Consider the following 25,344-nt stretch of genomic DNA (forward strand, 5'->3'; position numbering starts at 1 on the left):
GATACCTCCAGGCATGGAGGACACAGCTCATGATAGTTGAGTCTTGTGAACCCACTGTTCTGAGTACTTAAAGCCAAGGGTTATCATTCTGCCCTTCGTGCCCACTGCTCACTTGGATACACAGGGGAAAATGGAGAGTGGACAGTTGCCTGGCCACACAGCTACTGTGGAGACTTAAGTCAGATGGCTGGGCTCCTTCCTACCCTCTTCCTCTGCTTTAGTCTCATTGGGACCAAGTACGGATGTGGGGCATATGGGAGCCAGGGTATCCTGTAAAGGAAAAACTGAGCAGGTCCATGAGGGAAGCTAAATAGACCAACCAGATGAGAAACCACGCCAGGGCAGGGCCCATGTTTTTCCATGGTAGACAGAGTGTCCCCTCAAAAGACAAAAGAATGTAATTACGGCTTGATTTGGACAAAGAGCCTTAGCTACTGTGATAGTTAAGGGCTTTGAGACTGGATGGATTATATGGGTGTGGGCTCTACAAGCCACAGTTGTCTTTTCGAGAACCTGGCTGGTTTTGTGTGTCAACTTGACACAAGCTGGAGTTACCACAGAGAAAGGAGCTTCAGGTGAGGAAAGGCCTCCGTGAGATTCAGCTGTAGGGCATTTTCTCAATTAGTGACCACCTTGTGGGTGGTGCCATCTCTGGGGGTCGTCTTGGGTTCTATAAGAGAGCAGGCTGAGCAAGCCAGGGGAAGCAAGCCAGTAAGGAACACCCCTCCATGGCCTCTGCACCAGCTCCTGCTTCCTGACCTGCTTGAGTTCCAGTTCTGACTTCCTTTGGAGATGAACAGGAATATGAAAGTGTAAGCTGAATAATAAACCCTTTCCTCCCCAGCTTACTTCTTGGTCATGATGTTTTGTGCAGGACTAGAAACCCTGGCTAAGACAGTGGCCCTCAAGGCTGAGCTGAGGATGGTGTTGCTGGGAGCTGCAGGGAAGAGATGATGCTTCAGTGCCGCCAGGATTCACGCAGACACTGATTTCAGACTTTACTCTTCCAGACTGAAGATGCTCCAATGTTGCTCCAGTGTTTTCCTGCCTCTCAGACCCTGTCTGTGAATCAGGGGCCCAGGGGAAAATGGCCCTGAAGAGGGGGCGGACTCTGACAGACCTCACTTGCCTGAGCCTGGAGCTGCTTATCCCTAGGTCCTTCCTGGGTCTCAGGGAGTGGGTGTCACTTGAGCATCGAAGCAGGCAGCCTGGAGCACACTTTCCTTGGTGGTTGTGACAATGACTCCGAAGTCCCAGTAAAAGCTGGCTTACCTGTGTATTGCACAGTGTTACACAGGAATTGCTCATATTCTGAGGGACCTTGGAAACTCTCTGCATGCATCACAGTGCCTGGGTCTCAGGGTCAGAGGCTGGGGGCGGGGTCTGTGTCCCCATCTGTGTGTGTTCTTTGGTCCCACTAAGCCAAGGAGGGCTGCCTCAGGTCCAGCTTGGTCTCTGTCCTCTGTCCTTTCATTGCTCTGGAGGTGACAGCTTGGAGTGAGGAGCTGTGGTGGAAGGAAGGAGAGGCCAGGCGAGTGTCCGGGTGGAGTCCAGTCTTGCTGCCTTCCTGCCTGCCTTCCACACGCCCTCTTCCTGGAGCATTCTTTCCAGTTTCCTTTTCTGCTATTAATAGTGGAGTCAGTCCCAGGTCTGGGAGCAGCCAGGAACAGGAGGAAGCCAGCCCTTATGGAAGGTTTAAGCAGCACCTACCTCTCTCTGGGGAGCAGGCTGAAAGGGCCTTCTCTTGCTCCATCCTCCACCCTGCTGGGGCAGCAGCTACCCCAGCCTGAGGTAACCTTTCCTCCTCAGCAAGCATCTGTCCTGTCCTCCATCCCCTCTACTGCAGGGCAGCTTCTCAGATAAGAAGAGCAACAGTCTAACCTGTTTGCCGACCGTTTTCCATCTGCGCCCCATTCGGCCATTTCCTTTCCACACTTCGAATCTCACCACCAGCCCGAGTTCTAGCTACCGATTGATCGCTGTCCCTCTGCCCCAACTCATTTGCAGAGCCATCCTTTGGCACTTGCAGGAGGCTGGTGCTAAGACCCTATCCTTCCCCCACTTGGTAGAGTCGCTTATTACATGGCATAGCATTTGCATACAGTCGGCACAGATCCTTCTATATGCTTCAAATCACCTAGACCCAGGGATCTTCACTGGGTTGCAAGTCCGCCTGTTTTTTTTTTTTTTTAGATGTATTTTATGTGCCTGCTTTGTATGAGCATGGTGTGCATTTCCGGTGTCCGTGTAGCTTAGAACTGGAGTTATATAGATGATTGTGAGGTTCCCTAGGAGTGCTGGGAACTGAAGCCAAGTCTATCACAAGGGCAACAGAGTTCTTAGCCACCAAGCCCTCCACTGTGGTTATAGAGGGCGGACCATGCACCCACATCACTCACAGGAATTGAGCTCTACAGTCTGTCTTTCTCTTAGCCACCCTGGGTTTCACTGGTCCGCCATCACAGACCCCTGTTCTCCTCTTTCCAGGTGGTCCTTCCCCTCTGCTTTCTCTCCCAGCTTCTAAGCATCTGACTGCTGCTGGAGCAGAGGCACACGGCTGACTCAGTTCATCTTACATTCACGAATTGTGCTTTATGTTGCCACCGAATGCTACCCAACAATCATGTCTTATTTGTCTAGTATAATGTTTCTGAAAGTGGTCCAATGACCAGCAGCATCCAACAGTGGGAACCCAAGAAACCGGCAGGTTGTCCCACTATAGTCTGTTTCTCCCAGAATTGGTGTAAACATTGGAATGTTACAAACCCTCCTGGAGTTTTGATGCTGGCTGGGGCTTAAGAACCACTCTCCTAGTAGGTTCTTGTTTGCTATTTTCAATGGGAATATCTTATTATTTCTTTCTTTACATACTTATTTATTTAGAGACAGAGTTTCTCTGCATACCTGTCCTGGAACTCACCTTGTAGATCAGCCTGGCCTCGAACTCAGATCCGCTTGCCAGTGCCTCCTGAGTGCTGAGATTAAAGGTGTGCATCACCATCACCCAGGGCATTTCTTACCCCTTCCCTCACCTCCCCCATAACCATCCCATCAGCTTCACTTCCTCAGCAGCACCTGCAGCAGCTGCTGCTGTCATTAGATAGAGGACCACTTGGAGAGTTCTGAATATGAACATTTGAACTGCCATGTGTAAGATCTCCCTGTCTCCAAATTACAAACGGTCAGAGGTCTGTGTCTCTCATCCTCTTCCTTGACTTTTCAAAGATGCAGATGTCCCATATCCAGGCACCAATGTAGCTCTCTTTATATCTCAAGGACTCAGTGAGGCAGTAGAAGGAGACCAGTCACCCGTGCAGAAGAGGATCCCTGCCTGAGCTGCCTCTCCCCACCTCCACCTAGAGCCCCAGCTGTGCTCTCTCCATAGGCCCCCTCATCAGGAGGCTTCCAGCTGCCCTGTGCCTCTGCTTTCCAGCACCCCCCTCCCAGATGTTGCTAGGCTCATGGCTCAGCAGCTATTCTTGCCTGAAAAACAGATGGCAGGAACCCTTGTTGTCTCTGTTTCCCACTGTAGGTAATTACCCAGAATGCAGTGTTGGGAATCTCTGTAAAGTTAAACAAGTGTTTTCTAGTTTCTATCCCTAAGGATACATTTTGGCAATTTTGGGATGGTATAATCAAGTACGCGTCATTTTTTTGCTTTGCCTTTTGCCTTGTCTCTCTATGTCGTCTAAGTGGACCTTAACTTCAAACCTACTGTTGCAGCCCGCTGATGCTGGCTGGAACATGGCGTGCTTGCTCTCTCAAATAAGAAGTCGTCTTGGCCTTTTAATTTTCAATGAATTAATGTAATTGTAAATGTAGACACAAGTCACCCATGTCCCTGTTCTATAGTATTCAGGTACATGACTGCAATCACATCTTATTACAACCTCCATTGGTAAACATGTATTCTTGTCTGTATGGGGCCAATACAAAAAGCGACCTTGGAGGTGTTTCTGGAACTCCTTAGGGTAAGTGGAGTGGTATAATCAAAAGTTGCTGAACCAAAAGTTGAGAGAATTGCACATGCCCAGTGCTCTATTTTGCAGAGTATTTGTGCAGATTTTCACTTATCCATATGCTTTTTTAAAAAAGACCAGTCTTTGAATTGACCTCATTGGCCGTCATCCATAGGAGCTGTCTTTGCACCATATTCCTTTGTACGTGTGTCAGAAATGTACTGGACAGTGGTTCTGGGTGGCAAAGCAGGTTTACCTTTGCACATGTCTTCTGACCTTTACTCCATATTCTTGCTGCCTACCCCTTGTCTGGATTTACAGGTTTTGCTGATTAGGGGGATATGAAATGACAAACCCCCCTTTTATTTTACATTTCCTTAGCTAGTGACATTTCTTGATGTTCCTGGCTTATATGTGCCATTTCTCCTTTTTCTGTGAAATGTCTTGAGTTAGAGGCTTTCTGCTGTAACAGATTAAGAAGAACAAAGGAAGACATGTTTATTTTGGCTCATGGTTTCCGAGGGGTTCATGGTTGTTTGGCCCTGGGTGTCTGAACTGGTGGTGAGGCAGAGCTTCAGGGAGGGGAGGGGAGAGAAGGGACTCGGCAGGGCAAAGATACACCCCTCCAAGGCACACCCTTGGTCATCTGCTGACCTGCTTCATCTGGGGAGCAAATATCTGGCACAAGCCTTTGGGGGATTGTCGCAAGCGGAGCGTGTCTGTTTTGCTTGTGGTTGCTTTTGCAGACTTCTTGGAGGAGGATAACTGGGCCCTTTGGGATCCTATAAGGCTTTGGTCTTTGCTTACTATGGTCCCCTACACCCACACCCAGGTATTCATCCTGACGCCTTATTGTTTTCAAATGGCCCACGACTGGCTCCTCCCGGTGGATCCCTCATTTGGCTGCTTTCTGTCTTTTGGACTTGCTCTTTGTTTCTTGTCTTCCTCACTTGTCCTGGCATTACAAGATGTTCTGGGCTCAGCTGCTCCGTCAGCGGTAGAAGCGCAGACCTTTCTCCAGGAGCCCTGGTTGGTGCGTGTCCCTGGAGGATGACATTAGGCACAGTCTGGTGTGTGCTGCTGCTTTGTCAGAGCTGCTAGGTGCCGCCATGGGGCAGAGCAAGAAGATGCAGTCGTGTATATTCATCGGACTAGCCGTACATAACAGTAAAATGAGCTCGTGAGCTGGCAAGTTGGCTCAGAGGGTAAAGGCCCCTGCTGGCAAGTCTGACAAGCTGCTTGGTCCCTGGAACCACACAGTGGAAGGAGAGAGTCTACTGACATCCAAACTCATGACCTGGCACTCCTTTCCACACAATGAATGAATGAATGAACACAGTAAACAAACAAACGAATAAATGAATGAATGAGGTAAAAACTTGAGCTCATCCTGACATCTCTAGACTTCAGGACTTGTTTAGCTTCTCCACTCCACCTCTCTCTTGCTTGTCTGCGATCTGTCTGAACAGTAGCTTTTTGACGGCAATCTATAGAGAACTATGGACTTTGTGTTTTTAAGTGGTAAAAGTGTGTTTCACCCAAAGGCACGGGTTATGAGTTTCAAACTGATTTTACCTGTGAAGTTGGACTAAGCAGGTAATTAAACACAACACAGAGAGCTCAGGCTGGGTTCTCCTTACTGCAGAGGGGAGTTGTTCTATGCAGTGAGGCTGTGTGATGGACACGTCTAGAATGTGGCTGACTTTGTTTCCGTAGACTTCGCTGGTCCTGGGGTTTCCTCAGCATCCCACTTGACTATCTCACCATGTACAGCAAAGAAAGCCACGCCTTTGAGGTGCTTGGTTCTGCTTCTCCTCATCCATCACCACAGTGCCGCAGTTGCCCCAAATAACCTCACAAAGCCCCTCTCCTTCTTCAGTCTCTCTAGCCACTCTGCTGTTCTCCAGTCACGCCTGTGTGCACATGTGTGCCCGCGCGCACGCACACCTACAGTGTGTATAAGCTGCTGTGTTCATGTATGCCTGCAATCCTAGCACTCTGGATATGAAGAAAGGAGGGATTATAGGGTTACCAAAAGCCTGGATTATGTAGTGAGGCACTGTCTCCAAAAAAGGAAAAAAAAATCAAGGGCTGGGTCCGTGGGGCGACTTGGTGGGGAAAGGTGCTTGCTGTCAAGGCTGACAAGCTGAGTTCAGTCTCTGGAACCAACAGGAAGGAGAGCTCACACTCTGAGAGTTGTCTTCTCACCTCCACGTGTGCTATGTTATGCACACATGCACTAGCACACTCGTATGTACACACATAAGTAATAAAAGTGTTTAAAAAACAAAGGTCTATACACATAGCTCAGTGGTGGAATGGTGGCTTAGCTTATTCGGGTCCCTGGGTTCAATTGTCAGTCCTGCAAAAAATAGTAAAACAAATGGCTAACCCGATCTCCAAAGTGCTAACCTAATTTTGCATTTCTACTGCGTATGGAGTTTGCCCTTGATCTTTGCTTTTAGCAATTCTAGTAGCTATGTAGAGCTGCACTGCAATTTTAATTTGGATTTGCCTAAGGATCAAGGCTGAGCATCTTCTCTATCTATTTTCTTCTGATATATCTTTGGCATTTTTTTCCTTTTCTTTTGGAGGGATGGGGTCTCACTCTGTAGCCCACATTGGTCTCAAAGTCCCAGCAGTCTCCTGCCTCAGCCTACTGAGTGCTGGGGTCATAGGCATGCCCCTGCTGCTGCACTTCTGTTGTTTTGAACACCTCCCCCTCCATGGGATTGGCTGGTCTTGCATTCAGGAAGCAGGGTGAGAAAGGATAGCTCTGTTTTTCCCAAAGCACCCAGCCAGTCTCTCCCAGTTTCTGTACGCCATAAGCTTATTAGGAGACATCATTTGACCATTTATTAGGTAAGGAACATTTTCCTCTATTCCTAGTTCACTTGCATACTGTCGCCCCACCCTTCTTCCTCCTTCTTTTCTGAGGGGGCTGAAGAGATGGCTTAGCGGGTAAGAGCACTAACTCCTCTTTCAGAGGTCCTGAGTTCAATTCTCAGCAGCCACATGGTGGCTTACAAACATCTGTACATCTGGTTTTGTTTGTTGTTGTTGTTGTTGTTTGTTTGTTTGTTGTTGTTGTTTTGAGACAGGGTTTCTCTGTATAGCCCTGGCTGTCCTGGAACTCACTTTGTAGACCAGGCTGGCCTCGAACTCAGAAATCTGCCTGCCTCTGCCTCCCCAGTGCTGGAATTAAAGGCGTGCACCACCATCACCCAGTTCACAACCATCTGTAATGAGATCTGATGCCCTCTTCTGGTGTGTCGGAAGACAGCAACAGTATATTAATAAAATGAATAAATAAGAGGGGTCTGGAGAGATGACTCAGTGGTTCAGAGCATTTGCTGCAGAGGACCTGAGTGCAATTCCAACCCCACATCAGGCTGCTCCCAAAGCCTGCTCCAGGGGATCCGATGTCCTCTTCCGGACTTGAGGCACCTGCATTTATTATGTGTATACGCTTGCAAACATGTACACAGGATTAAAAACAAAAATAAATCTTCAAAAAATAAATTGGGATTAAGATGATTATAGGTTTTTATTTTGTTTTGTTATTATGGGGATTTATATTTTGTAAATTCTGAGCTATGCATGAGAAATCCCACTTGGTCATTGAGTGCTGTCCTTTGTAGGTGTTGTGGGTTTGGCTAATTAATAGGCACTGAGATACCAGCCCATAACTGTTGAAGTGGCGATCATGACAAAAGCAGATAAGCTGGGTGAGGCTGTATAGAAAGACAAGTTCCGTGAAAAACCCCTGCTTATGTGATATTGGGCAGCCAGTTTGGAAAATAGTTTGGCAGTTTATCAAGATGCTAAATAAAGAGTTTACATACAGCTTGGCATTGCTACACTTAGAGAAATAGAAACATACATCTCATGTAAAGTCTGTACATAACAAATGTTCCTAGAAACATTGCTCACGGGAGGCTGATGGTGGACACAGCCTAGGATGAATGAGGAAAATACAGTAGAACCGTCTGGTGAAATAATACAGTGTAGCAGAACTAAGGGATAAAGAACAGGATGACCCTACAGAGGGGATGAGGTGAAAAGCAAGACTTAGGGGAGCCACATCACAGAACATGTCCTGAAGAGGCAGCTCCGTGCACAGTAGGTGAGTGGCTGCCATAGGCAGAGGCAGAGCCTTTGCTCTCCTGTGTCTTAAGTGTGAAAGGTGTGTTGGTCCAGCAGGCTTGGGTTTAAATGCTGTTGTTACTATGGACACCTTTAGTTCACTAGAGGCTGGGGTGTACTCCAGAAATGCCTGTTTGTCTCCCTGTGTGGCTGTAGTTCTTTAGAAACAGCATCGTTACTTTAGATTTAGATTTACATATCGCATGCATGCTTGGTACCCACAGAGGCCAGAATAGATCATCAGATCCCCTGGGATTGGTGTTACAGAGGGATGTTAGCCACCATGTGGGTCCTGGGAATTGAATCCAGGTCCTCTACAAGAGTAGCCTCTGCTTTAATCTGCTGAGCCATCTCTCTAGCGCCTGTAGTATTCGGTTTTGTTTTGTTTCTTCTGCTCCTAGGAGTCTGCCTTTTTCAACTTACCCAGCTCATTCCATTGTTAAGGCCCTTGGTGGCATTGTGGGGCAGGGGTGGGGACCTTCTCTGATGTTCTGATTAATCCCCACTCAGGAAACTGTGGATTGGGAGTGTGCCCCCACTTCCTCTCCCTAGATGTTAGCTAGGCTCAGTCCTGGAGAGTCCTTGTACATCATTATGTAGTCCCAGTTACTCGAGAGAAGGCAGGAATATGGTAGGTTTGAGGCTAGCCTGGGCTACATAGTGAGAAACACTCCCCCATCCCCCATCAAAACAAAACTATTCTGTGTTTGGTGTTGCTGTTGAATTTTAGTTTCAGTTTCATTGATTTTTATCATTACTAGTTTATTCCATTGTTCAGTTTTCACGATTGAATTGTGAGCCCTGGATTCCACCCATGGCAGCACAAAATTCAAACAAGAATTTATTCAGTCCTAAAGAAAGACCAGGATAATGGCAGTGCAGGACCATCTTCAGCATGCTTAGCCCGACCTACTATATGGTGGGCCCAAACCTGATGCTTCCCAGGATGGATGGATCTTCATCTTCCCCTAGTAGGATGCTCATGTCTAGCCTGCTTCTAGATAATGTCAGGCTGATAGGCACAGAATGCTTCAGGATCATAGCGTATTATGGGAGAGCCTGTCGGAAGAGAACATTCTTCCAGTGGCCAAAGCTTTCCCTAGTGCCTTTCACAGGCAGTACCTGAAGGGTTAGAGCCAGTGGTTTAGAAGGAGCAGGAAAGGAGGAAGAACCCAGCATGCATGGGCACTGAGGGTCAAGGCTATGGCTGCTCTAGTGGGATGTGGCTGGAGCGGGGCTGCCTGTCTGACTCCATTGGTCCCCAGGGCTCGTGTGTGTCCGTTCTTTCTCCATCACCTTATGGCTGTTTCACGGGCTCATGAGCATGTGGCTAAAACACATATGTTCCAGGTGTGTGTGTGTGTGTGTTCCCTGCAGCCGCATTTCCAGTAGCAGCAGCAGCCTTCAGATGCCTTCCTCAGAGCTGTGAGATGCATGGAACACGCTTGCTGTGGGCACAGTATGGAACATAGAGCTCCTGGGTTGTACTCATGGCCATCGACTCTACATGCTACTGAATAATAAAGCAGGAGGAGGATGGATGGGACCCAAGGGATTCCCTGCCAGGCCCAGTCCTAAAAGTTAATGTAGAGTGTCCCCAGAGACTGCAGTTCTCAGAAATGAATCTGGTTTCTAGCACTCACAGAATTAGTGGTGTGAAATGGTGGTGGTGGACCAGTGGCTTTCCCAGGTTACCTCAAAGGAGGATGGGACACTGTTTCTGACCTACCTAAAGCATGCAGTGTTGACACCAGTGATAGCCTTGCTTCCCATTTGCTGTTGTTAGCTAGCTTTCTCCTATGTTGCTTAGTTTGGGACCCCCGTCTAGGGAATGGTGCTGCCCACAATAGGCTGAATCTTCCTACATCAAGACAATATTGCTCAGACATGCCTATGGGCCAGTCTCTCGGTTGAAGCTTTCTTAGAGGGTCCTAGGTTATGAAAAGTTGATACTTCAAGCAAGCTGTCACAGGTTTGCTGAAATATGGGGGAATGATTTAGGAGGTAGTTATCCCAGGATGATATATATATATATATTCAAGTCTTTACCATGAACATTGTGAATGTGACCCGAGGCATACACAGTCATTGAAGGTTACTATGAAATCACATTGGTGTTATTGTATTTTTTATTTGCCTGATATAACTGTCACCTTTAAGGCTTAGTGACTCAGTCTGCTAACCTGTGCCCAGTCCTGGAAGCTTCTAGCCTCCATACAATCTAATCTAGGCCTACAGTGTTACTGCTGAATAAGCCCGCCCCTTTCTAGGTCTGTCTTAATCTGTATCTAGTTTTTTTCTCTTTCCCTGCAACCTTTCTCTGTACATCTGTCCCAGTAAAACTGCCTTCTCCCTCCCTCTCTCCCTCTCTCTCTCCCCTCTCCTCTCTCTCCACTGCTTTCTTAAGTTGCTTCCCTTTCTCTCTCTTATCCTGAGAGTCAGGCAGATCCTATTCTGTCATATCCTTTACTGATTCATCACTTTGCCTCTCAATTAGACATCACTTTCAAAAATGGCTGCTTCCTTCTACAAACTAACTTTACTTTTGTTGTATGGGATTCAAGGTATGTGCTAAGGGCTGAGCCACACCACAACTAGAAACATTTTTTTTTCAGTAAATAATACAATCGCAGGGTACAAAGTGTGACCAAATATTCTACAACATACTGGAGTAGGACAGACTCTAAACTAGTGGACCCAGAAGTAGAGAGTTTGCTTGGTATCTATGAGGATTTGGGCTAGGACTCCAGGTTCCCTCCCTTGACAATACTAGAGGCACACAAGGAAAAAAGCCACGTGTTGATGAGTCAGAGTGCGGTGACACAGCTATTAGCCAAGGAGTGCCAGGAACTGAGGAAGAGGGAATGTGGGACTGCCGGCTTCCAACCTCTGGAGCTGGGGACAGTATTGTCATACTCCTATGAAGTCACCTTTACGAGAGGAATCTGCTCCATTGGAGGGACTTGTGTGTGGGCGCACTGACTCCTGGGAACTGGATAAGTGGTAGTGTCCTCCAACATCATTCAACATAGCTCTTACAATTGGCCTTTAAGAATACATGATGCTAGGGCTAGTGAGATGGCTCAGTGGTTAAGAGCACTGGCTGCTCTACCAGAGGTCCTGAGTTCAATTCCCAGTAACTAACTACATGGTGGCTCACAACCATCTATAATGGGATCTGATGCCCTCTTTTGATGTGCCTGAAGACACACCAAAAATAAGTAAATCTTAAAAATATACATGATGCTTATCTGCTATTCTAAATCCCCTTTGACCAGATTGTGCTGGTTGTCAAACTGGTCTTCCTGCCCAGAATATAGAATCACATATATCTTTCTCCCCTGGAAGCTCTATTCTGTCTCTACCTTCAGGCAAGTTTGTGTCCAAACTGGTTGGGATTAGTATGTGATTAACATATCTGGCTAAGGAGGGAGAAGCACAATATAACTCTACACTGTGCTAACAGCGCACTCAGTTCTATGTATCCCAAGCCACCATCAGTTATAAAATGCACAGTAAACCAGGCATGGTGTCTCATGCTTGGGATCCTAGCATTTAGGAGGTTGAGGCAGAAGAAGGGTCATCAACAAACGTTGAAAAGATAAAAAGTTGGGCTGGAGAGATGGTTCAGCAGTTAAGAACATTGACTGCTCTTCCAGAGGTCCTGAGTTCAATTCCCAGCAACCACATGGTGGCTCACAACCATCTGTAATGGGATCTGATGCCCTCTTCTGGTGTATGTCTGAGACAGCTGCAGTGTACTCATACAAATAGAAATAAATAAATCTTTAAAAAAAAGAAAATAAAAACAGGGGCTGGTGAGATGGCTCAGTGGGTAAGAGCACCCGACTGCTCTTCCAAAGGTCCAGAGTTCAAATCCCAGCAACCACATGGTGGCTCACAACCACCTGAAATGAGATCTGATGCCCTCTTCTGGTGTGTCTGAAGACAGCTACAGTGTACTTACATATAATAAACAAATAAATCTTAAAAAAAAAAGAAAATAAAAACAGAAAGAATAACTATTTTATAAACCACTAAAAACAAAAACAAAACTCTGAAAACATGATCAACAGATATTTATAACATGTGTTGATTAGAGAGCCACAGTGAGATGTTCATCTTAGAACATGGGGGAAGCATTGCTGGAAGCCTTGTCAGGAGTTGTGCAATCTGAGCTAAGGGAACAGAGTTAGAGGGCACGAGAACGGGGCACACAACCGTAGGTGCTCATCACTGCCTGCACGTGGTGCTGGGGTCAAACCGATACTTTAAAAAAAAAAACAACTTTGTTCATGTTGTTTGTTTGTATGTGTATTTGCGTGTGTGTGTGTGTGTGTGTGTGTGTGTGTGTGTGTGTGTGTGTGTATATACACAACCTCAAGAGTAGTTCCTTACTTTGCAGACTCTCTAACCTCCTTTCACTTTAGGAATGCCGTGATTATAGATAAATAATACTGAATCTAGCCTTCCCGGGATTCTAGAAATCCAAAGTCAGGTCCTTATGCCCGCAGGCATCTGTCTCCTGCGCCTCAGATGGATACTCTTGATTTTAAGACTAGCATCTTTCTCCAAGACTTTGGGTTTCTTCTTGCGCCGCTATTCTTGGGCATTCTGCAGTGTAATCATCCATTCGGTTATGTCTTTCTTTAACAAGGTATCCAAGACTGGGTATCTTGCGCCAGCATCTGGAGTCCTGGGTCTCTGATTAAGTACCTATATTGATAAACTTATCCTGATGCAAAAGTTATTTTTGTGTTTTGAGAGCTGGTATTTCTGGGAGTCCTAAGCAAGTTTGGGTTTACCTTATAGGAATGTGGTTGACTCTACTAACGAGGGAATGCCATCAGAGATGGGGGCTTATGGGTAGTTTGGTTCATTAGCATGTATCCCCATGTGAGGTCCATTTCTGTTACTAGAGACCTGATGAGGTGATCAGTTAAACTAATGCTGGGATTTGGCAACCCACAAGAACAGTTTATTGTCTTTCATCCTTCTCAGCCTCTCAGCTGCCAAATGGAGGTCTCTTTGATCTTAGAAAGCCTGTGGTTTTTGTTCTGTGCGGTTGGGGCTTTATGGAACGAGTTTGGTGTTCTCTCATGTTAGACGGTTTTCATTGGGAAGTCACTGATACCTTCAAGGGACATATGGCAGTATTGGGGCATTTTCAGTTGCTGGAGTTGGAGGCGGATAAGTGTGTCTGTTACTTACAGCCAGTGGACAGAGGCCAGAGATGTTGCTAGAACACTCTAATGCACAGAGCAGCTGCCTATAACAGAGGAGACTCCAGTTCAAAATGTCCACAGCTCCAGATTGCAAAGCTGTTTTCCTCTGTTCACCATTGTAAGAGCCCTGCCTTAATCACCATTCTGTTGTTGTGAGGAGACACCATGACCATGACAACTCTTCTATACCCCTCCCCGGCCCCCCACAGGGTTTCTCTGTCCAGCTTTGGCTGTCCTAGAATGCACTATGTACATACACAGAGCTCGAACTCGGAGACCCCCTACCTCTGCCTCCTGAGTGCTGTGATTAAAGGTGTGTTCTACCTACCACCCAGCTGGTCATGGGAACTCTTACAAAAAAAAGCATTTAATGGGGTGCTTTCTTATGGTTTCAGAGGTTAGTCCACTGTCATCATGGCAGAGAGACATACAGACGTACAGACATACATGCAGACATGCAGACATTTAGACGTGATGCTGGAGCAATAGCTGAGAACAATATCCTGACCCAAAAGCAGAGAGAGAGAGAGAGAGAGAGAGAGCAGAGGCAGAGGCAGAGACAGAGACAGAGACAGAGACAGAGACAGACACACAGGTAGGCAGACAGACAGGCAGACAGACACAGACAGGAACTGGCATGGACTTTTAAACCCTAAAGCCCACTCTCAGTGACACAATTCCTCCAACAAGTCCACACACACTCTAATGAGGCCACACCTAATTCTTCTCAAATGGTGTCACTTCCTGATGACTAAGCATTCAAATATATGAGCCTGTGAGGGCCATTCTCATTCAGATCACCACAGAGTTCCTGTCTGATTCTGCAACTCTTCAAACTCCCCCGATGCTGACAATATCAGGGTGACAAGAAATTATGATGCTATCAGTTGGGAAATCCCCAGTCCAAGTATAGCACCGAGAGGGTTGGGAACATCAAGCACTGGCTATGCAAACGTGAGGGACCGATGCGCAATCCCCACAACCTTGCTTATAATTCACGGCTGGGACAGGGGGCCTCTTCACCCCACCTCAGCCTTGTCTAACCAGTGACTTCCAGGCCAGTGAGAGACCTGGTGGGTGTCTCCTGAGGAACGATGCCCAAGGTTGTCAGTTTCCACATGTACTGGCATGTACTGCACACACCAGCATACGTGTACATGCAGATGCATGATCACATGAACATGCCAACTCGCCCCCGACTCTGCAATATGGCTCTAGATTTGTTTGCGTGTGGCAGGAGAGAATGGTCCAAACTCCTTGAACACATTGTGTAGTGGGACAAGAGATGTGCACCATTACATCTGGGTTGATTGCTTTTTTTATTTAAATATGACATTCTATTATGTGTGCCCTTCAGTCATATATAATAGTCAGTCCCACAAATGTCACTTCATGAACCAGAATACTGTCCCCTTTATAGATTTTTGACTGCCTTTGGTTCCTGCAAGGCTTGATGGTGCCATACCATGTATGAGAGAGACTGGGATCTTGCCTATTTATGGAGAAACACACCCCCTCTTCAGACTGTGGTTCAAGATGCCCAGCGGAGCATGGGATACTCACTAGTGTCAGGGCTGTTTGCGCTTGAACATGGTCTCCTACTGTGCCATTATGATTTCTTCCCTTCCTAGCTAGATGCATGTCCCATGCAACTGACACCTGCTTGTGGACACAGGGAATACTGGGCAGCATTTTCAGCCTGTGTCTGGCCTGTCTCATGGGGTGAGGAGTTGTCCATACAGAAACGTAGGCTGGCCATGGCACCCCTTCCCCACACAGCCTCCCTTCTGCTGAAGGACAAAACCGGGAATCACCATTACCCTCTCAAAGTCTCTGATTTTCCTCCTTCCCCACACTGGCTCCATCCAAATGCAGTCCTGAATCTCCAACCACTGCTTGTCTGTAGTGTCTAGCTCTCCACTTCCAGCCACCAGCTCTTCCCCGGGTGACTGATAGACACCCTACTGGTCCACTCTGTAGGCTTTCTCCCTTTAGATCACATTCTACAAAGGTGAAAGCATGGGCTTCTCACCCCTTGCAATAGTGCTTTATCTCTCCCACGTAAATAAGATTAAAGGCCTTATTTTGGCCTCTGAACTTAGGGATCATTTAATCTAGGATATATACATAGATGTGTGTGTGTGTGTATATATATATATATATATATATATATATATATATATATATATATATCCTCCATAAATAGGCAACATCCCAGTCTCTCTCTCTCTCTCTCTCTCTCTCACACACACACACATAATCTTTAATATATTTTAAATAAATATTTATATATGTATATTATACATATATGTACTATATAATTTTCTTTTCTTGAGATGGGGTCTCACTATGTAGCCCTGGCTCTTCTGGATCTGTGTAGACCAGCCTGGCCTGGAATTCTCAGAGATTGACCTGCTTTTGCCTCAGCAAAAAGACTGCCTCAGCACACCTGGGCTAGGATATACTTTTAAGAGAACCTTGTTCTGTCCTCAGAACTGTTCGGTTTGACAGCCCACTCTCTAAGGCCTGCAGTCTCAGCGTCCCCTCCCCCACTCTCTAAGCTCCATGCAGACATCCGTGTCTTCCCTTAGTCCCTTTCCCCGGACTTGAGACCTTCACATGTTGTCCTGTTTTCCTCTGTCGGAGATGCTTGTTCCCACAGCATTCCTTTTAGCTTAATGGTCCTTAGGGGGCTGCTGTTAGTGGCTTAAAGTGATGAATTTGCGGGTCAAGTTGACAAGGGTTACCTTCATGCTGCCAACTTGATCCAACCTGGAGCCATCTAGGAAGAGGTTATTAGTGGAGTAATAGATTATCAAGATCAAGTTGGCCTGGTGGGCCTGTCTGTGGAAGATTATCCTGGTTGCTAATTGATGTAGGAAGACCCAGCCCATTGTGGCACCCTCCTCCAGGCACGGATGCCAACAGAGCAGAGTAGCAGCTGGGGACCCACATGGTTATCATCCATGCTTGCGACTGACTGGATATGCTGCTTTTAAGGTCTTATTTTAACTTCCTGATATAAATCCATAGCAAACCCAGTCTTATCCAGGGAGTTACTTTTGATCAAGGTGTCTTAACACAGCAAGAGACGCAGGGTAGCTGCCTCTCTCGCCACCACCATCCCTAACTCCCACCCCTCTCCATTTTCTTTCCTTGTCCATTCTTCCTGAAGTTATCTGAGTCTGTTATTCAGTTGTCATCTCCCTGGGGTTGTAGGTTCTGGGTCTTTGTTCCACACAAGTCACTACAAGTCCTGTTTTATAGCAATGCCCTCAACACACATTCTTTTAAACCAATAAAAAGCCTCTCTTCTTTGACCCGTTCCCCACTTAGGTTAAGCTGCCAAGCTAAACCCAACTCAAGCACACTGCTTTTCCCTAGCACAGTCCACAGAGGGTCCTTGTGAACATTTGGGTAACTGCAGTCTGTCATCCATTTGTCCTTGTTGGCTGTATCATCCGTGGAAAGGCTATGTGGCTCTTGTCGGTACTTGTAATTTTTTGGAAGGCAGGGCATCTGGGAGCTTCGGGGTGGGGTTGGGGGTGGGATTGCAGAATCCCATGGCAAACTTGAGGGACGATGTAACTGTAGACTCATGAAGGATGCAGGTTTCAGCAAGGCGAATGCCAGAGACGGGTAGGAGGCTCATGCACTTGGGAATGAGCTAGAGAAGTCCACCAACACTCTGGCTAACACCTGGCTTGATTCTGTGTTGTCTTTATCGACAGGAAATGAGACTAGCATATCTACTATCAAACCTAGCACTGCCCAGAGCCAACAAGGTGCCACAACATCAACAAAAGTCACAACTGGTGACCCAGTGACATCTCCACTTGCTTCAGCCCAGCCAAGCAACCCTACACCATCCACAACCTCAGTCCAATCTCCGACGTCCATGCCGACCTCCATACCGACCTCCACAGGCAATCAAAGCAGTGGCAGTCTGACTACAACCTCCAGTGTCTCCGAGGTGAACAAGACTAAAACAAGCCCTCCCAGTAGCACGACCTTCACCAGTAGCAGTGGACAAACAACCTCCTCTGGAGGCAAGAGCGGTGACAGTTTTACCACAGCACCAACAACCACTTTGGGGCTAATCAACAACGTCTCTTCTCAGCCTACTGACCTTAATACCACCTCAAAGCTTCTTTCTACCCCCACAACAGACAACACAACAAGCCCTCAGCAGCCTGTGGCTTCTTCACCGAGCACAGCGAGCCATCCTACGGGGCAGCATACCCCTGCTGCTGTTCCCAGCAGCTCTGGCTCCACGCCTGGCACTGACAACTCTACACTGACATGGAAGCCCACTACACACAGTAAGTCATTCCTTGGCATTTTTTTGTTTTTGCTTTTCTTCCTTCCTTCTTTTTCCTTTTTCCTTTTTTTTTTTTGTCTTTTTTTCCCTCTCTTTTGGTTTTTCAAGAGAGGGTTTCACTCTGTAGCCCTGGCTGCCCTGGAACTCATATTCTGTAGACCAAGGTTGGCCTCAAACTCAGAGATCTATCTACCTGCCTCTGCCTCCCGAGTACTGGGATTAAAGGTGTGCTCTGCCAGGTCAGGCCGCTTTTGTTTTTCTTAAGACGTGAGAAGGCCTGGAGAAATGGCTCAGCTGGTAAGAGCACTGGTTGCTCCTGCAGAGGACCTAGGTCCAATTCTCAACATACACATGGCATGTACACATGGCGGTTGACAACCATTTGTAATCGTCTGACTCCCTCTTCTGGCCTATTTGGGCACTGCACACATTTGGTCTGTAGACAAAAAATGCAGGTAAAATGTGTGTGTGTGTGTGTGTGTGTGTGTGTGTGTGTGAGAGAGAGAGAGAGAGAGAGAGAGAGAGAGAGAGAGAGAGAGAGAGAGAGAGAAAGAGAGAGAGAAGGAGGGAGACTTGGCAGTGCATTTTCTCATACTACCAGTCAGTTGGAAGATATCGGTGTATGCTGAGTTTTAACCCTTCTACGTGTCTTCTGCCTTCATCAGACCTAGCCTTGGATACCCGTTTTAGCAGTGATAGAGGCTAGCAGTGTATAGATTCAACCAAGCCAGAATCTATGCCCAGGCTTGTGCCACAGGTTGTGGCCGCAGGGTGTTAGAGAATTCTAAAACTGCGTCTCAGACTTGCTTGGTAGCAATCCACTGTAAGAAATACACTTTTAAATAAGTAAAAATAAATAAACAAATAAATAAATGTCAGCGTGTGGCACTTGCTGCTAAACCTGATGACCTGAGTTGGACCCCAGGGACCCAGGAGGGTGGGTGGCTGACTCCTTTGAGCTTTCGTTCTTTCTTTCGGGACTTGTGGTATGGTATGCATACTGCTGTTTTCTGGCCCCTTCCTCTCCCTCCTTTCCTTCCTCCTTCTCTCTCTCCCTCCCTTCTTCCTTCTGTCCCTCCCTCCCTTCCTCTGTCCTTCCCTTCCTTCCTTTTCTGAGACTGGCTGGCCTGGAAGGAACTCACTCTGTAGACCAGCCTGGCTCCAGACTTACAGAGCTCCGCCTGCCTCAGCCCCCCGGATGCTGGGATTAAAGCTGTGCACTGTCACATCCTGTCTCATGTCTGCTTCTGCTTATTTAGTTTTTAAAGCTCCAGTCTTTAAATTCGTGTCAGGATCTATGGCCGGCTCAGGAGCCTTAAAATCCTGAATCAGAGTTTCTGAGCATTAGCCTATGCCCTGGAGGACAGGGCCACACCCTATAGCAGGTGCACAGGCTCAGGATGGCCTGTTCAAATCCTCCTCTTTTGCGGTTGTGCCCTGTGACCTTGGACAAGTCACCGAGCTTCAGTTTCCCTGTTGATAAGCAGGGACCGTCCTAAAGGAGCAAGTCTGTGAGACACAAAGCACAACCCCTCCCACAGAGCCTGCGTAGTGTGTTAGCTATGGCCCACCTGGGCCTCGGAGAGGTAATTGTAGCATGGTTCCTGTGACTCCTGCTTAGTTCTTACTTCATCCAAGTCTAACTCATTCTGTCCCTGGAGCCCAGGACCCCACTTCTTCATTCTTGCCTCTTTCCTCTTCATAGCTACTGGTTTCAGCTTGTGAGAATCATGAAGCCAGAAAAGCCTGTGTTCTCCTCAGCCTTTGCCTTCTCTGTTACAGAACCACTGGGCACCTCTGAAGCCACTCAGCCCCTCACCACCCAGACACCAGGCATCACTACATTGCCCGTCTCCACACTGGGACAGTCTACGGCGTCTACAGTGGGAACTACGACTGAAGAGTTCACACACCTCATCTCTAATGGGACTCCCGTGGCCCCTCCAGGCCCCAGCACAGCCTCTCCCATCTGGGCCTTTGAGAATTACCAGGTAATTCTAGCAGAGGGTGGGATGAGAAACCCCCAGACTCAAGGGAAGTCCTTTCCTTTAGCCTTCTCAGGGTCCCTGGCTGGACACTCTAAGGAAAAGTTGTCTGTTTCCTCTGTTCTGACCCCTGGGCAGCCAGGTACTCCAGTCTTAGAAACTGACTAGTCATGCCTGAGTTTGCTATGTGCCCTTCCCCTGTGCCACCCACCCTCACCAAGGGGAGAATCCAAGATCAGGTGACTTCGTGCCTAAACCTTCATCTTTTGACCTCTTCCAGCTAAACTGTGAACCTCCCATAAGGCCAGATGAGGAACTCCTCATTCTGAACCTCACAAGAGTCAGCCTTTGCGTGAGTACACGTGCCCGAGCCCCAGTGCACCCTACATCCCACCCTGTCCATCAACTCCTCAAAGGGAGTAGACATTTCCCACCTACGCTTCAGACTTAGAAGTCAGGCGGTGCACACGGGCCTGCTCCAGGCCTATGCAGAGCATGCGCGGAGCATGCGCAGAATACCTACAGAACACCCACAGCCCCCTCAGCTTTTACTGCTCTAGTTGGTCTGGTTGCATTTCTCTCTCTCTCTCTCTCTCTCTCTCTCTCTCTCTCTCTCTCTCTCTCTCTCTCTCTCTCGAATTGGTAGGTTTTAGCGGGTTGTGTGGCTCAGGCCTCTAGTTCCAGCTAGTTAGGACGTTAAGGCAGAAGGACTGAAGTTGATCATAATCATAGTCGCGTCTTGGCCACAGCGTGTATTTGAGGCCTGGCAACTTCATGAGACTTTCTCTTGTTTTTTTTTTTTTTTTTTTTTTTTTTAGCTTTTTAAGTCATTGAGATAAGTACTCTATTTTTTTCCATTTTTTTAATTAGGTATTTAGCTCACTCTTTAAAAGTAACAGGAGTGCTAGAGAAAGCTTTGACTAGCGCTCGAGGTCCCCAGTTCATTCTCTAGGGCCTCAGAAAAGAGTTCCGATCTGAGCAATCACCCTCTGTCCTGATAGTGGAGTCATAGTTCCTGGTCTCCTGCATAGTTCCATATAAGAAGGTATAGAAGTGTGTACAGCTCCCTTCACACCACCAGTGTTCTGGGACCCAGGGCTTGGTGGGGCTGCACTGCATAGCTCTTGACCTCGTTGGTGCAGGAGGTGGCTGATTCGTTGCTGCCCTCTACTGGCCACTGCCAGTTTTGCAGACATTTCTGCAGCCCGTAGCTTACACCTCAGCGTCACCCCTAAAGCCCCGTTTCCGTCTTCTTTGGGCTTAGGTTTGTGTAAGTAACCCTGTGGACACCCCCAGAACCCCCTTCTGCCTATTCTGCATGCCTCACTTTCCCTATCATCCTGAGGTGGCAACAAGAGGCTGGAGAACGGCAGGTTTCAATCCCGGGATTGCCTCTCTCCCCTGGCAGTGGAGGAGTGCTGTACCCTCTTTAATCCCACTCCCAGCTGAGGCGTGATAATATAGCCACTGGGTCCAGAGCCTTAGGAACCTTGCAGGGAGGACAGGGGGTAGCCTCGGGGATGGGGGGGTGACATGCAGACAAGATGCCCAGGCTGAGGGGATGGGAAAAGAGTTCAGAACGAGACTGAGAGGCTAAGGACCAGCCTGGGAATCCTTAACTTAATTCCTGGCGATGTAGCACCAGTGAAGGATGGAGAAGAGACTGTTGCAGGCTGAGCGGGCAGGGGGCAGCCTCACAAGCCTGAGCTGTTGTGGCAAAGCCTGGGAATCACTTGTGCTCTCGGTACACTAGGAAGGGAGCCCTCTGGATGAGAAAGAGAAACTCGTGGGACTGCTGTGTCACTCAGTCAAAGCGTCCTTCAAGCCAGCTGAGGATTCGTGCACTCTACATGTGGCCCCTATTCTAGATAACCAGGCGGTGGCAGTGAAGAGAATCATTATTGAGAGTGAGTCGAGGGTGAGGGGACCGGGCCCTGTGTGGGAGGGAGTGCCACAGAAGGATGGTTTGGGGTGGAGGCACCTAAGACTATACAAGCCAGCTACCATCCCAGCAGACCCGAGGGACATCCTCCCCTTGGGTACCTCTTCTACCCCTGACATTTCACTCTGGGCTGGACCCTGGAGGCAGCATCTGTCTCTTGTCTCTCCCACAGCGAAGCTTTCTCCTAAGGCCGTGTATGAGCTACTGAAGGACAGATGGGATGACCTGACAGAGGTAAGGAGCTTTGCCCTGTACTGTCCTAAGCCCAGTGCCCTCTGGTGAGGAGGCCCTTTGATAGTATAAGCATGCAGGAGGCAGACATATGAACAGGGAAGGTGGTAGGATAGCAGCAGCAGACCCACACAGACTGGAGTGGAGACAAACGGTCTGGACTCCCGTTTTCTGTCACTTAAGTTCTGTGTCTTGGCCAGGCCGGAGTCAGTGACATGAAGCTGGGGAAGGAAGGGCCTCCAGAGGTCAATGAGGACCGCTTCAGCCTGCCCCTCATCATCACCATCGTCTGCATGGCATCCTTCCTGCTCCTCGTTGCTGCCCTCTACGGCTGCTGTCACCAGCGGATCTCCCAGAGGAAGGACCAGGTGAGTATTTTCTTACTCTAGGTAGCCCAGTTACCCAATGCGTCTCTCACTCGGTCCCTCCACAGGAGTGGGCCTGGAGCCTTCGAACAGGTTCTTGTCCCCACTGTCAAGCTAGCTTGTCTCTAACGCTGGAGACTCAAACGTAGAAGCAAGAGCAGAAACACTGGGGTTAAGCCGTGTCTGTAAGTCAATGTCTGTAAGTCAATCATAAGTCTACAGCCTTGTCGTCTGCATAGTGGGGACGGTCCCTTGCAGACCTGTTCTGGAGATTTAGGGGGTATGATTCCTAAATAAATTATATATCATATATATGGCCTTGGGCAAGAGCTCCTCTAACCAAAGCTTCTTTCACCCAACCAACTAGCACCACATCTTCTCTGGTGCGGTGGCGTATATTGGTAATGGCGGCACTTGGGAAGCTGAGGCTGGGGAATCGAAAGTTAGAGGTCAGCCTGGGCTACACAGCAGGACCCTGTCTCATCTTTACAGTGCTGTTCTGCTGTGGGTCTCCACCCTAGCTGTAAACTAATGAGAGCATGAAGACAGTTCCCACTCCTATTGACCTTGTGCATTGACCGAGGCATGAGTGATGGCAGTGTGTATCCACAGCTGGATCTCAGAGCACAGACTACTGTCTGCACATCTGTAAGGGTCACCCTGTTCACCCCGACCACTAAAAAGTCCTGTCAGGCTGCTCTGAAGGAGCCTTGTTTATTTACTTATTTATTTATGTTGTTCTTCTCTGTTATTTATTATGGAATGATGTAGAAAAACAGAGGTTTTTATGGAGAGGGATGGAGAAGAGAAAAAAGATCTCAAGGACAAAATGTCTTCCGAAATCTCTCTCCATGATGTCACAGACTGCCACGGAATGAAGGTAGAAAGCAGCTGGTAATTTTAGGATATGGGGGAGTACTTATGAGATGGTCAGGCTAGTAGCCAGGGTGGTCTCTGCTCCCACAAGTGAACCACGGGAATTTAATCTAGCCAACTTGAGGTCCCTGGGTTGAATGGGGGAAAAATGTTTCATATTAAAGCTCACAGCACTCCAAAATTGCCGTCTTCCTGTGTTATTGTCCCCATTTTAGCAACGACTCACAGAGGAGCTGCAGACAGTAGAGAATGGTTACCATGACAACCCAACCTTGGAAGTGATGGAGACTCCTTCTGAGATGCAGGAGAAGAAGGTGGTCAACCTTAATGGGGAGCTGGGGGACAGTTGGATTGTCCCTCTGGACAACTTGACCAAGGATGACCTAGATGAGGAGGAAGACACACACCTCTGATCTGTCTGCTGGCCACCCCAACTGCACTGCAGAACTCCAGACCACCCAAAGTGCCATTTGGACAGGGAGGGGGAAATCTTCCCACCTGAAGACAGAAAGACTGGGGAGGGAGAATGGACTCCGAAGGTTGTCTCCCTCCTCATAATCCCTCTAGGGCCTTAATTTTCCTTTTCAAGTTCAACAAAGTCACATTCTGTCCAGTTCCCTCATGTAAAATAACCTACTTGTGCCTGAGCCCAGAGCAGGAAGGCAGGAGGAGATGGAGAACGCCATGCGAGAGGCTCTGGAGCTCCACCAGGAACGGCACTCTCTCATCTCATAAGATGACCGAGGCCTTAAGAGGTCAGGTGACTTGCACGGGGCCACACAGCCCTTTGGTGACAAAGGTTGTTTCCCTCAGTCTGGTGCTTAACTGTATCCAGACACACTACTGTGTTCATCTGTGCCCGTTTCCCAAGGCACAAGACTTGCAGGTGGGCAGGCTGGAAAAGAAAACCAAGCCTCTATGGTCTCAAGGACAGGTCCCCAGTTTCCATCTCCTATAACATGGCCTCTGCTAGCTTGTTGTATCCCACCTCTCAGGAGTTAGTCTTTAGTCCCATTATTTCCCAGGGCATGGCTTTGAACTTCTTGTTCTACATTCTGATTTCCTTGCCTTTCTTAGTGGGATTGGCCTCACTATCTAATGGAGTCTGCCTAAGGGGTGGGTGGGCAGGTAGAGGCATCTCATGCTCTGATGGCTTCCCTAATGACTTCCTCATGGCAGCTGATTCTGTACTGAGACTGGCCTGTCATTCAAGACACTCCCTAGAAGACACTCCTCAAAAATCTCCTCTGGCCGTCTGCTTCTGCTCCCACTAGAAACAAATCTGCAGTAGCTACGGAAAGCAAGATGCTCCTTTTTCGTTGTTCACTGCCCAGCTGAGTGGGTGACTCCTCAAAACCTAGTGTCACATAGCAGTTGTCTAGGGACAGACATGTCCTGGGGTCCCAACTGGTCCCTGATTGGCAAATGTGTCTCAGTAGACAATCGATCTAACCTACCAGACATTATTATTCCACAGGAAGCTCAGGGACGTTTCAAGTTGCTGAGAGCTTGGGTTGGTGTTCTGTGCTGTGTTGTGTGTGTGTGCCAGCTCCTTACTGCCAAAGGCCAAAGCTCAGATGGTGGAGACTGTTAGCTAATTCCATCGGTTTGCACCCTCCTTTGCCACACGGAGAAAGGCCCAGATCGTGCAGTTTTAAGATACCTTGGCCTACTCTCCCAGCACGGAGCCAGGCTTTTGTGTCTGGTGTGCTTTGTAGCATTCCAGCTGTCCCATTTCTGATGGCCTCTCAGGGAACATAAAACCATGCCTAGTACCTAGCACAGGATTTGTCCAGACTCAGCGGTGTCAGGCAGCCATGTCCAAGGTTTCGAGGGCCCAGCATAGTGATGATGGGTTTCCTGAGAAAGGGGAAGGGGCCCTGTGTGGAGCTTTGAATTAGGCCCATGGTTTGCATTCTTGGGCATAAGTTCCCAGGACTGTCTGGTTTGGAGCAGCTTATTTGAAAGGGGAGCTAGGGGGACAGACAGGTGTCCTCTGCCTGAGTCCATCTTTACCGCTGTCTCTCTGAGATACAGACTAGAGAGAAAGAAAAGGCTGACAGAAGTCAGGGTAGGGTCCTAGTGAGTTTCACAGGAGCTTGAAAAAAAATGCTAAGAAGAACTCAACAAGCCCCTTGGCATGCTTCTCTAATGTTTGCAGGGGAGTGTGGGGAACAGTGCCAACTGGGGAGGGGGAGGGGGAAATTAGGTCTGTTTGACCCCTGCATTAGGTTCTGCCACCCAGTGGGTTCATTCTGTCATGGTCCGAGAGGCAGACAGGATTTCTTTTCCTT

At 48.1% G+C, this 25,344-nt stretch overlaps 1 protein-coding gene across 1 annotated transcript in view; it reads left to right on the top strand.

Annotated features, from left to right (window-relative positions):
• The window catches only part of Podxl (podocalyxin like), a 42,286-nt gene extending 17,504 nt beyond the window's left edge, over window positions 1-24,782 (top strand). The window contains exons 2-8 of the mRNA XM_021165444.3: window positions 17,062-17,652; window positions 19,434-19,642; window positions 19,917-19,988; window positions 21,390-21,543; window positions 21,751-21,812; window positions 22,010-22,177; window positions 23,266-24,782. Coding sequence (XP_021021103.1) covers window positions 17,062-17,652; window positions 19,434-19,642; window positions 19,917-19,988; window positions 21,390-21,543; window positions 21,751-21,812; window positions 22,010-22,177; window positions 23,266-23,463 — 1,454 coding nt within the window. The 3' untranslated portion in view covers window positions 23,464-24,782. The remainder of the gene's footprint in view (window positions 1-17,061; window positions 17,653-19,433; window positions 19,643-19,916; window positions 19,989-21,389; window positions 21,544-21,750; window positions 21,813-22,009; window positions 22,178-23,265) is intronic.
• The last annotated feature ends 562 nt before the right edge of the window (window positions 24,783-25,344 follow it).

This window comes from Mus caroli, unplaced genomic scaffold (genome assembly GCF_978045245.1).
Source record: "Mus caroli unplaced genomic scaffold, Mus_caroli_1 scaffold_7, whole genome shotgun sequence".
Lineage (NCBI taxonomy): Eukaryota > Metazoa > Chordata > Mammalia > Rodentia > Muridae > Mus > Mus caroli.